Genomic DNA, 13,351 nt, shown 5'->3' on the forward strand with positions numbered 1-13,351 from the left:
GCACATTTACATTCCCACACCCTGATCCTTTTCACGATTACATATTGGAGCAGATTATTGAAATATAGTTATCAAGTGAGGCTATAATATATGGATTTTGTTTAAATGTAAAAACTTTGTGAATAAAAAAGTAAAACTGTAGAAACTATATATTTGGATAGTATGCAGGCATAAGTGTTTAAAATGTGTTAATTCTGCATTGGGTGTTAACTAAGATCCCAACACAAATGTTAAATAATAATATTTAAACCAGTTCTCACATGCCCATATTTACCCTGAAACAGTTATTGGTGGCTGTAATCATTCCTCCTGTTTATACTGACTGTGAAGACACCCCTCTCTAACGCAGTAATAATGAAAAAAAATGACTGCAAAAAATGAGACTTCAGCAGTCTGAGTTGGCAATCATCTAATGTAGTTTGTATTTTTGTGTGTGTATTACATTCTTTAGCTGTCCTTTTTGACAACGACAAAGTTCTTCAAAAAAAGAAATCTTAAAAATCCTCTTAAAGGTGGGCTCAGGAAGAAAAGTTATATGATTTTTTAAATATAAGACATATTTCCAAAATTAGCAGGAGAAAGAAAACATATTATCAATTACTTTTATATGAAGTATTTGTTTCTGAATAATATCATATTTATACAAGCTTGTAGTTCTGCATGTGTCAACGCAGCAGCATTTTGAATACATATTTCCTATTTGCTAAGTTAAGTGCATTGCATAACCAGCATGTGAACGGATGTGTTTGCTTCCAGTTATATAAACTGTCTGATGGCTGATGCACCACCAGAAACAGTTTAACGCATTGTATATGTTCAAGTTCATTCATAATTTCCTATGCACTGAAAGAACGGAGTCAGGGAACAGGAATCGTGTAAGATATCCTGCTGCTCTCTGCTATCAGTGTTGACATACAGGATTCCTATGGCTTGTGTTTTTAATACCAGATAGTGTCTGAGTTAACGTAAAAAAAAATAAAATCATTCTGAAGTTGATTTTAAAATCAGTTGCACATATATATGGCCCTTTTTATAATGTTTGGTTACAAGGTAACCTTGGTTCTCTGAGTGAAGAGCCTATCTCTACAGGGCAAGGTTGCTCGGATATCATTATAATCAATGTTAATAAGTGAACCCATGCACACCTGGGCCTTTCATGCCCTGGCATGGGCCACGTGGTGGTGTTTCTTCAAGTGATATCCACGTCAACTGCCCCAGTGGGACAGTCCCCCGTACATATGGAACTCTTGATATGATAGAGAACTGATCGTTATGACTACATCTGACATTGTCCTTGTTTTTGCAGTTTTGGTAAAATCTCAAGTGCAAGCATGCCCATTCTGAAGAAGCTCCCGGGACGGTCCAAGAGCTGCCACGAGTTCCCCAGAGGGACCGGGGAACTGATCCTGCCCCGGCTGGACCTGAACGATCTCAACGATCTCAACGATCTGAAGGAGCTGAACGACCTGAAGGATCTGAACAAGAACTTAAACCCCTTCGAGGATGTGGACCTGTATGAAGAGGAGAGGAACGGAGGGGACATGGGCCTCATCATGGGGGAGGGCAGGGGCAACCTTCAGCTCAGGTCCTCCCGAGACGGAGAAGAGGAGGAAAACGAGGTGAACGCAGAGAGGCACGGGGCAGGGAATCCTAAAGGCAAGCCCCTCAGGGGGACACTGGAGCGGATCTGTGGAGTGTCGCCCCTTAAAACCCTCGGGAAGCTGGGGAAGGGGCTGCGCATATCGGGACGCAATGTATGGGGGAACAACTCTCCTCACTACAGCCCAGGGAACTCAAACAGTCTCCCGCCAGAGAGGGAGAAAAGGAAAGGACTACGCAGGGGCTCTGAAGGAATTATGACCCTGCTCCGGTGAGGAGGGGTGGGGAGGAATACGATTTTAGCAGTTGTGTGTCACTGAAGTGGGAAAGATTTGGATTTCTGATATAAAGAGTTAAACACTTTAAGCGCAGCTGTGGATGACATTCTTGTGGAGTCACACAGAAAAAGTTAACCCCTTCAAAAGTATGATTTAGATACATTTACATTAGATTACAATACAATGTATACTGTATAAACCCCAAAGATCCACATGATTTGTTAAGATTAAAAAAAATGAAGAAAGGAAAAGCATTTTTACATGATACTGTGGAAAGCCTTTCTTAAAGCAACACTATATGTAACTTTTCCTGCTTCGGTCCCCCTACAGGTTGGAAGAGGAAATGTCCATTACATTACATTGTCCAGTTCATTCGAACTACAGATCCGGGGCGACCCGATCTGGCAAACTTTTCAGATACATTATAATGTAATGTAATGGACAATTCCACGAAACAACACATAAGATCCCAAAACATCAACAGAAATCAATTGAAATACATAACCTCAAAAAACTGTTATACAATAAAAAGGGTCAATGCCTTTATGAACAGCAGTGCAACCACAGAGTTCTAATAGTGTGCTGAATTAGCCTCTGAGTCCCAGAGGAGCGGGGGACAAATGGAAATTCCCTTGCAGCTCAGTGATAAAATAGCATAGTGTGCTTATTTCCTCAGGACTTGTGTAATATGCTATAGCAACTTGTTGATCTACAGAGCCTCTTTTGTTTTCAGTGGCATGTTGATTACTTGCCGTGCTTACTCAATGGGACTATTTTTAACTCAGACAATCATGCATACACTTTAACAGATGTGTGAATATGTGGCATTCCAAGCATAGCTGCTACTAGGCCATACTGTAGAAAACAATACAAACATCAAGTCCCATAAATACTTTCCTGTACATGCAAATCATGCAATCTGAGAGTGTATCTTATTTAAAGTCATTCACGTTCTCCATTGCTGCTGTTGATGCTGTGCAGCTTTACAGGAGGTCGTCGTAAAGAGGAGCGCAGAGAAAGCCTGCCCTGCGGAAACCTGAGCACGGACAGCGAGGCGGAGGCTTCCAGACGGCCCTCCTTCCTCAGGATGGTCAGTCTGGGCAAGCTGAAGAGGGAGTCCATGTCAGACAAGGCGTCCCAGGAGGCAGAGGAGGAAACAGAGGAGGAGGAGCCGGTGGTCAAAACCAGAGAGCCCCTCTCAGGTAACAATCAAGGAAACATCAGGTGTAGCGAGCCAAAAAAACGTATCAAGAAGAAATCTTGCTAGTCTTTTGCTAGTCTAGGAGTTTGCCTTACATTAGAGAACTTTTTCTCTCCCTGCACAAGCTTCAGCAGTACCCAATCCTAGACAACTCTCTAAAGAGGCTGTGAGGTCCCCAGATCCCTGAGTCACTGAGTTCAATCACCACCAGACTGTGAAACGAGGAAATGACCGCACTTCCTCCTATCCCAGGTTCCTCTAGATAGAAATTCAACCAAGCTACTGTTCACAGACTCCACAGGGAACCTCGCTAGGAATAGAAGAGTGTGCAGAATGAGCAACAAATAACACAGTTTGTCAGTCAGGCACACGCACACCTCTATAATCATAACGCCTACCCTTCCTAGTTTGTTGGTCAAACCCTCTGTTTTGTGACTGTTGCAAATAAACATAGCTGCCCTTTTCTCTTCTTGCTCCCAACAGTACTGGAGATCCTACAGTTGGTCAACAACAGGGACCTTCTCCTGGCCGACACACACATTCAGGAGCTGGAACGAGAGTGTGAGCTGCTGTCTCTCATTCCAACCACAGCTACTTCCACCCTTACTCCTACCTTTTCTCCCAGCACCCCTCCTGGCATGATCCCTTTATCATCCTCATCCTTAGACGAGTCCAATGCAACCCTGGACTCAGGCCTGCGGAAGGCTAAGGATGTGGAGCTCCTGTATGAGGCTCTGCAGAGGGAGATGTGGGACGTGGTGCGGGAGTCCCTCCGCCAGCCCAGCGCTGGTCCCAACCTGGGGCTGGTGGTGCTGGTCATCCAACAGGAGGAGCATGCTGATGCTACCTGGGCCCTGAAAGAGGAGACCAAGCCAGAGCGAGAGGGCCCCCAGATCCAGCCCAGCCATCGTCCCCGGCGACTTAAGATGAAGTGGAGGCAGGCTGTGATGGAGGCTGCAGACTGGAGCCTGCCACATCAGGTAGACACCCAGGCGGGCCAGTTGGCTTCATACCTGGAGCGCCTGAGGGGTCGAATGGTGGACGACCTAGATGCAGCCAGGAGGAATGCTGTATCCATTTACCCAGAGGAGTTTGCTGCCTTCCAGGTGTATGTAGACAGTTACCATCGAGCCGTGGCCAAACGTCTTCGGGCCATCACCAGCGGCCCGCTGCAGATCACAGACGTCTATTCTTTACTGGACTGGTTCTACAACATCTACAACAGGTAGGATACCTTGTTAGACAGGGATGCTTCAATGCTCCTCCTAACCATACGACAATATGAGTCCTTTATTTCTACCCTCAAATACAACCCACAGGAGCGTTTTCCGTCCTCATATCTAAACGAGAGAACGTACCGCAAAGTTCACGGCTTTAAACATGTCTCTAACGTTTGCAGTTTGGTTATGTTTAGGCACCAAAACTACTTCGTGGTTTGGGTTAAAATCAGACGTTACTTCACCTCTGGTTACACACGTTGACGCTGAATGTGATGTTCGTAAAAAGTTAAAAACAACTCGCCTTTTACTTTAATTTTCAACGGGCTCTAACCTCACTCTCCTGGGTGAAAGTCCTGTGTTCGTGTGACCCATCCTCCACACCAACCTGCCTTCTTACACATACATTTGGCTCTCTTATGCTTCACCTTACTTCCTGCTTTGCTCCCGTCATAATTACTATGGCCACTAGTGAGCGCCGTCACTATAAATGTAAATATAGGTCTTAATTGCTGCTTGAAGAGACGAGCTATGGGAGCATTTTCCGGGGGAGAACAGTCTTGGATGATCCCATCCAGTAATGATTTTGCGGGTTTAGTAATGATTTGTAATTTCCTGACAGGGATGTCCTAGGAACCATTAGCACAACGGCCGCCATTAACTATGCTACACTGGAGCCCATTCTGCCCCAAGACACAGTGGACAGGCTGGAACAGGACTGCATCAGTATCGTCAGGGTAAATACTGCTCTTTTCACACAGCTGTTCTTTAGAAAATCAACCTAGAAGACGCATTTTAATTCCACACTGTGATTTTCAGGAGAAGGTGACAATAGAGCTGATTCAGGTTCTGGATGAAGAGGAGAGGCGATGGGCCCAGACTCTGCACATAGAGGAGTACCAGTCCCACCTAGCACGCTCAGTCATCCAGGTACAGTGTCACAAGTCATTTTCACTGTGAGATGATTTTAATAAATGCAATTTTAGCCTAAGATAGATGTTTTATGGCTCGTGTCTTTCACAATTCCAGAGGTTGAAGGTGGACTTGGACAGATCTACATCTGTGAACCAGTTTCTAGGTGCGAGAGTGGCTCGCTGTAGTCTTATTGGACTGGCTGACTTTCTCTACAAGTGAGTATATGCTGACAGAGAGGCATAAAGTCAGGGAAACACTCTTATAAGAATTATAATAATTAAATAGGTTGTGCAGGTAGTAAACAATACACTTGGTTCAAAGTAGAGTACACTTTTGAATACAGAGTTGTTTCTTTTGGGCATGCCCCATGTTTTTACAGAGCAGTCATAGGACAGGATTGCTCATTTATAGATTGTATCAGCATTCAGCAGGTTTTGATAAAACCTCTATGTGTCCAGTTTCCAGAGGAAGGTGGAGATGTTTCATGAGACTCAGGCAGAATTTGGAGACCGAGGGGACGGATATGTTTCCAGGACCATAGCTCTGGTCAACTGCTGCCCTCCTCTCAGGTAAGACAAACGATTCATTATCCAACTGAAAATGTTCATTTTCTGCAGTAATTTGCTGATAGTCCAACTTCATTATCTCCTGTAGAACCTTAGTGGAGCGCTGCAGGCAGTGTGACCCACAGGGCAGCGAGGAGTCTGTGCAGAGAGCCAACTCCTCCCTGGACAGGCTCATCAACCAGTCAGTGAGGGTGCTGACTGACAGACTGTTTGAGCACATCAGGGTGAGTAAAGTCAAGAGCAAGTCTCATTTCAGGCCTTAAAGCTTGTTTCTCTTCATCAAGACTCGCCATGACATGGTCAGGATATAGGACTACTGTGCATATACCCTCTGAGGTCTGAGGGCATTTTTACATTTATTTTTAAATTCACCTTTTAAGGGTCATGCATATAACTGATCCTTGTGTGTTTCATATCAAAATGTTCAGAACAAACTCAGCTTTCTGTAAAGCGGGGCCCACATTTGTTCCAGAGCAATGTCAAAAAGAGACAATTTGGCACTAAAGCTAAAAAGTTGATGTTCACTTTTTGAAGATTTTCAAATCTCTTGAGAAAACATACCCACACTCAATTGTTTTTGTGCTTGAAATGAGTTCACAGAAGTCTTGGGTTCACAAAAGTAGCTTAATGTATTAATAAAATAGTAAATAAATGTCTAAAAGAAAATTTAGGAGGAGTAGGAGTGTTGTCAAACATTGCTTGGACTCGCAGGCGCGTCTTTTGTCCTAAGAGGGTTAAATGTGAAAACAGTCATCTTTATATATCTCAAATTTTTAGTTTGCTTTTTAGTGGTGAAATAAGTAAAAGTAGCAATCCCACAGTGTAAAAATATTCCATTACCAGTAAAAGTTGTCAGAGTTGAGTCACTCCAAAAAAAGGCATTGTAAATTGTAAAGCCTTCCATTCAAAATGATACTTTAGTACAAGTAAAAAATCATCAGATAAATTAACTTTAGATAAAGTACTCATTCTGCAGCCGAATGACCCATCGCAGCATTTTATTACTTACATATTTCATTATTAAATCACAGTTACAGATGTACAGATGCACTAACGTACAAGCAGCATTTTATTGTTGTAGCTTGAGGTCGAGCTACTTGTAACTTTCTATATAGTTTAATCAAATGAATGATTCATATTTTAGGACAATCACACATTTTGTATGTAAAATATGAATCTGCAAAGTAATTACAGCCATCAGATAAATGTAGTGCAGTAAAAAGCACAATATCTGAAATTAAGTATTAATGGGAAAAAAAAGGAAGTACAAGTACCTCAACATTACATTTAAGTACAGCAGGCCTACTTGAGTAAATGTACTCTGTTGATCACAACTTGTTGTTGTTCCAGCCTTTCTTTGACAAACTGATAAAGAGAAAATGGCTGAACAACACAGAGGCCTTTGAGGCCATTGAAGCCAGCATTAAACACCACTTCAAGAAGTTCAGAAGGATGGACCCTCCGCCTTACCAGGTAAGATCAATCAGAGGTGGTGTTTAACATGTTTAAGTACTCTGCATTTGCTTAAAGGTTATATGCAGCAGTGGAAGAAGTATTCAGATCCTTTACTTCAGTAAAAGTACTAATACCACACCGTAAAAATACTCTGTTACTTGTAAAAGTCCTGCATTGACAATATTAAGTAAAAGTATGTAAGTATCATTAGGAAAATGCACTTAAAGTATTAAAAGTAAAAGTAGTCAATGCAGAACTCTCCTTCCATTGTAGAAAGTGTAAAGGATCCAAACAGTTGTGTGTTTAATGGTCTAATCATTTCAGCTGGACTTGTAGGACGTTATATTGTTGGCTAGTTTACTTTAGAATAAAACATCAGATTTTATAAACTACATGTATTCTGTGTGTAAAAGTCTTAATGTGTAAAGTAACTAGTAACTAAAGCTGTCAGATGAATGTAGTGGAGTAAAAAGTCCCCAAAAAAAAGTACAGTCTCTCTGAAATGTAGCGGAGTAGAAGTAGAAAGTGGCATGAAAAGAGAAGACTCAAGTAGAGTACAAGTACTTAAAATGTGTATTTGAGTAAATGTACTTAGTTACATTCCACCACTGGTTATATGTAACCAGTCAGTGATTCATTGTGTGAATGGCTGGCAGACGCTGGTGGGAGAGGTGCACCGGCGGGTCCTGGTGGAGTATGTCCGAGCCATCATGCGGGGGCGGGTCATCTGCACATCCTCCAAGATGAGAAAGAGGATGGCTTTCCGCCTGCAAGATGAGGCCAAACAGCTGAAAGGACTTTTTAAGGATCTGGTTAGTGTGTACTTCACACAACACACTCTATTTTTGAACTAATCGGGTAATGTCATCAAAGTCTGGTTTAACCTGCAATGAACATAAACTCTTCAGTGTGGCAAAGTACAGTCAGGACCTCTAGAAGGAGAATTTCAATTCATCCAAAACAGAGCTAATAATCGCTTCTCAGGAGACCCTGAGAGCATTGTAAACAGTGCTTTAAATGAAGTTTTTTGATCAGCAGCCAACATGGCAAGTAGAGTTTTAAAGTTACCAGCCAATCAGATTTTCTACTAGCCACATGTTTGTTTTTATCCTAACTCACTTAACTTTGATTTCGGCTCCTCTGGTTTGTTTGGCTCCGTTCTGTTCGCCTTCTCCGTTTCGGCGTAGCTCGTAATCCATACCACGCACGCTGGGCACGTAACCAATGGTTTTCTGACGCGTCACGACTTAGTGTTCATATGAAATGTAGGATAAGTACTACAAGCATAGAAAAAGATTACGTTTCCAAGCCAAAGACACACAGAACCGCTCAATTGTCTTGGCAGAAAACAGACCAATCTGGAAACACATTGTTTCTGCAGCCTGCCGATTGAAACAGACACTTCGCTTCAAGTAACTTTAAAATGTTACCCGCCAAAGTTCATTTTTACCCGCATTTGATGGGTTGGCGGGTGTCAATTTAAAGCCCTGATTATAAATAATTCCAATATGCTGATTGTTAAAAACACTGAGCAGAGCTGGCACAGGGAACGCAGAGTCTGGGGGCTGGGAATGGAGCCTGACCCTCTGACTTCCTAGGTCAGGAATAACTCAGACAGTGTTGATACAGCAGTGAGCTCTGAAAAATGGCTGCCGTCAGTGAGATGGAGATGGATGGACCGGGCTTACGTTAGCACTTGCCAGAGGAGGGAAGAGGGTGTAAAACAACTAGGCCTGACAGCGTGGCATTTGCCCCCTTTCTGTGTGCGAGTTCAAACAAGTGTCCGTCACCTCGGCTGACAACAGGAAGCTGCTGTGTTCAGAAGGAACTTCCTGTTCCTGTCAGCTGGCCAGCTTTGATGTGGCTCTGGGATGGACTTGATGGCCTTTTTGCCGAGAAGCGGGATGAAGTGACTTGTGGAAACATGGAATGTGTGTGTGTGTGTGTGTATGTGTGGGAGGGGGGGGGGGGTTGTTAATGTCTGTCTAAAAAAGACGTTATTTTTAGTGAATGCCAAGCCAAAGAATTCTGCTTTCTTTTTCCTGAGTGTTTGGAGGAAAAACATGACCTGGAAAAACAGAGGTGGAGTTTTGTTATTCACTCAGTAAATCACCTCTGGCCTTTAAAGGTATTAATCTGTCTTTCCTCTGAAGGTTTTATTGTTCACGTCTAGTCGCGCCTCATCTTAAAAACACGTTTAATCAGAAGAAAAAATTATTTGGATGAACAGCGATAACAAATGCAGTGAACCTAAACAGTTTTGGTTTCTAAAAAGTCCAGTTGATCAATTTTAAAGAAAGTTTCGTTATGGTAATGAGTACTTGTTGCTGAATAATGAAATTGTTGCTACGCTCCTTGTCTCCTCTCTGCTGCAGGAATCCAGTTCCTCCTGGTTGGACAGCATCATCTGCCACCTGGCTGACATCATTCTCCTGGAGGACACTCCCTCCATCCAGATGGAGGTGGCTGTCCTGGTGAAAGAGTTTCCAGATATACGGTGAGTTATTTGGTTTTAACAAATTAACAGCGTTGGAAGATTTTCTATTGCAAGCAGGAAGCGTCTCTAAAAACAGATATTCTCTCTACTATACCCCCCCGAAGGTCCTATATTCTTTTATGCTTATGGCTACACATTCACAGTGCTGTTTTTGGCCCTTAGCCAAAGCAAGGAAAAAGTAAGACTATGTGGCCTATGTTTGGTTTTGTTTTTTTTCTAGTCACAATGGATCAAAACAAGGAAAAGGAGCGTGGAAACATATCTACTTAACTTTGCTATTTTTGGAGTGGAGAGCGGGTCTGTTTTGAGAATGGATGAGGCAGAGAAGCCTCGAGGGGGCTGGGGCTGTTTGTGCACAGATTAAAACTCAGGTGACACTTGGCAACCTACGACGGGCTGTATGTGACGCACTACCCTCTGCGGAGCAGACAGGAAGCTGCTGCCGAGTACTTCCTGTTCCTGCCACCCTGCAGGAGACAGACTGGTGCCACACTTGGAATCAAAGAGGGAGAGGTGTGGAAGAGGAGAGCAAAACATAGTAGTTCAGACCTGGAGACATGCTAACTCACTGCTTGACTCACCCCTTTTTTTTCTGTATGGCATCCCCTGCTGGTATTTTTGGAGATCAAAGGGCTACCGGCCTTTCTGGAATTCTTTGGGTGCTTCATTTTACTGCAGCAGAGTCCATTCATACACACGTGACATACACATGGGCATACAAGTCAGTCCTTTAAACACAGATCCTCCTTCTTCAAACATGTACTTAAATGCCAACTGTTGGCTCTTGAAAACACAAGTTTACAGATGCTTTGTAGATTAGTTTTACAACATTAGGAAGAACAGTTTTTGGGTCCCAAGATCGTGAAAAATCCCTTGATATGACAATTGGTTTGTCTTCTTAGCACTTCATCACTTCAACACTAATTCATCAAAAACAACTGGAGATTTAATGGATTATTTTAAAACCTGTATTTATAACATTCACACCTGCATACACATGAGTATTACCAACATTTATAACTGCATTGTTTCCAGATAGAAAAGAATAAATGTCAGTCAAAAGGGATTTTTCACTACCTGGATAAACAACGATTCAAGTTTGCAAAGATGTTTTTGTCTACTTGTTTGAATATTTGGATAAACCTACGCTACAGCGTAACAAGTATAATGGGTAGTGAAATGCAATGTGGCATGGTCCTAAAGCTACATGTCAAAAGACTAGTGTGAACACGGTTATTACTACAGCAAAAATGTCTACCTGAAAAACTGAAAACTAGCAAACACTCTGAAAACTAACCACAACCAAACTAAAATGAAATTGGAAAACTAACATAAAATTAAAAAATGAACTGACAATTCAAAACTATCATCACCTTGATAAACAATTATAAATATGTGTGTAAAATGTAACTTCTATGTACATTTACAAACACAAGCTCTGTTTGTTATTGGCTTACATCTAATATATAACTGTAATATGCCATTAATATAGTAACACATATAAAATCCTAATAAAATATGCCTTTTTAGAAAGTGGCGCCAAATGTTCTGTTCCTTCCCAGAAAACGATGCTATGACTCAGAGAGATGTGACTATTACTCAAAGTCATGAAAGCCTTTACCGACACCAAACAGACCCAATTTCCATTAACACCCGTCTACCTCCCTTCCTCCCCGTATCCTTCCTCCCTACAGGAAGAAGCACGTCTCCACCCTGCTGAATATAAGAGGGATGATGCGGCAGGCCGAGCGCCAGGAGATCCTCAACATCGTCAAAGACTTTGAATGCAGAAATGCCCTCATGTGCAGGGACCACGCCCTATTTTCCGACATCCCCATCACCTCGGAGGTGCACTGCATCAGCCTGGGTCTCCTCCGCCTCGCCATGACCGTCTCCAACTGGTTCTCAGAGCACCGTCCCAGGCGAAACCGCAGGGCAAGTGGCAGGAATGAAAAACCTCAACCTGCAGAGAGCCAGAACATGGAAGACATAAATAAACTTCACAGAGAAGACTAGCTGTTGGTGTTTGTGTTAGGAGAGCAGTCACAGGCACACTGTGAAGATAGTGATGAGATGTGCATGCACCTTGAAACTGATTGTACCAAATATTGTTACCAGAAACTTGACCTCAGGTACTGCTCGTACTGTACACGCTCACTGACTTACACTGACATTTCTCCATCTCCAGATGTGCATTTTTAATGGAAATGTGAAACAGACTGTACATCATAACAATCACAATGATTTCTAGTTGTTTATATATATATATATATATATATATATATATATATATATATATATATATATATATATATATATATTGATCTACACATCTACAGAAGTAAACAAGTGGTATCAAATATCCTCAAAATGTAACTTCTCCAGTCTTTTTTTAGCTTTTATTCCCCCCGCATTATTGCAGAAGCAACTGCTAGCAGATGCAATGCAATATGATCTAGGATGTTTTGCTGTTTAACATGTATTTACCCAACCATATATACCCATTCTCTGGTATATAGTCCACATGTATGTGAGGATATAGTGTATGGAAATGGCAATGTGTTGAAACTCACTGTGAATGAAATGGATCTGTTTCTGGAAACGCAATAAAAACCCATTGATTGGGTAGACTAAACAGATTAAGCAGCTCTGTTGTGTTCTGTGTATCAGGTTATGACTGCTGTCATAGTTATGTCCACTGTAGTCAGTATCAACGGAAATACATTAACCAGGATTGCTCACGTGCTGGATGTCCCTCACCTTCCGCTCTCTGTGTGTTGCCATTCTCAAACTCTGTTCGCTTCGGGAAACAACAACAAACTTCGAGCTACTACACGCTGAAAATGGCAAGTTTTGAAGAACATTTGGATCGATCAACAAGGCAGCCCTGCTTGGTTCTTTCTGGGAATGATTGTAAAGATTTACAAAGAATATGTTTAGGGCATTTCCTCTCTAACTGGGACATTTTGGGGCCGAGTGGTGGGGATTTGTTATGGACGATATACACACGGAGATACACTGGTAAGAGCCAATGAGGTTTAACCATGTATCAGCTAATTTAAATATCTCACGTTACTGTATTGTGTGAACAGTTAACTTCATTTAATATTACCAAAACAAGTTCCTTCCCGAGACTATTTAGCAGAGCCACCGTCGCTGCGTCCGGAGCTTAGCGCCGCCCAAGACAATTGTGATTGGTTTAAAGAAATGCAAAAAAAAAAAAGCAGAGTGTATTTTTCTCCTATCCTGGAATATATGTGTAGTCTAGCAAGACCTTACTCCACAGCTTGTGGAGATAGGTCTGGCAATGTGAGACTATGTCCACTGTCAACTCTTAGAGTGGATATGGTACTGCACAATTATAGTCTTATTGTGCTTACTTCCAAGTTTAGGTGTTGAGGCCCCTGCACATAGTGTCAGACACTAAGTCTACAGTTATGTTAAACAATACATACCAAAAGGCATTTTGACAAACAGACAAGGGTCTGACGCAGAACTACATATATACACATACTTCATGCCTTCATTGTTTATCTTAAGGATATGGTAGCTTTGTTCAGTAAACTGAGATCTTGAAATATGGGGCTCCACCACGGCTACTATATGACGCTCTACCGCCACAC

The 13,351-nt window shown here is 42.2% G+C and overlaps 1 protein-coding gene across 1 annotated transcript in view; it reads left to right on the plus strand.

Annotated features, from left to right (window-relative positions):
- exoc3l2a (exocyst complex component 3-like 2a) overlaps positions 1-12,367 on the plus strand; it is a 13,593-nt gene extending 1,226 nt beyond the window's left edge. Inside the window, exons 2-13 of the mRNA XM_031311049.2 lie at positions 1,307-1,870; positions 2,859-3,079; positions 3,562-4,303; positions 4,918-5,032; positions 5,115-5,225; positions 5,325-5,425; positions 5,669-5,779; positions 5,865-6,000; positions 7,127-7,249; positions 7,888-8,043; positions 9,607-9,728; positions 11,423-12,367. Of these exons, the coding sequence (XP_031166909.1) occupies positions 1,332-1,870; positions 2,859-3,079; positions 3,562-4,303; positions 4,918-5,032; positions 5,115-5,225; positions 5,325-5,425; positions 5,669-5,779; positions 5,865-6,000; positions 7,127-7,249; positions 7,888-8,043; positions 9,607-9,728; positions 11,423-11,744 (2,799 nt within the window). The 5' untranslated portion in view covers positions 1,307-1,331 and the 3' untranslated portion in view covers positions 11,745-12,367. The remainder of the gene's footprint in view (positions 1-1,306; positions 1,871-2,858; positions 3,080-3,561; positions 4,304-4,917; positions 5,033-5,114; positions 5,226-5,324; positions 5,426-5,668; positions 5,780-5,864; positions 6,001-7,126; positions 7,250-7,887; positions 8,044-9,606; positions 9,729-11,422) is intronic.
- Positions 12,368-13,351: the final 984 nt, after the last annotated feature.

Source organism: Sander lucioperca, chromosome 13 (genome assembly GCF_008315115.2).
Source record: "Sander lucioperca isolate FBNREF2018 chromosome 13, SLUC_FBN_1.2, whole genome shotgun sequence".
Taxonomy (NCBI): Eukaryota; Metazoa; Chordata; class Actinopteri; order Perciformes; family Percidae; genus Sander; species Sander lucioperca.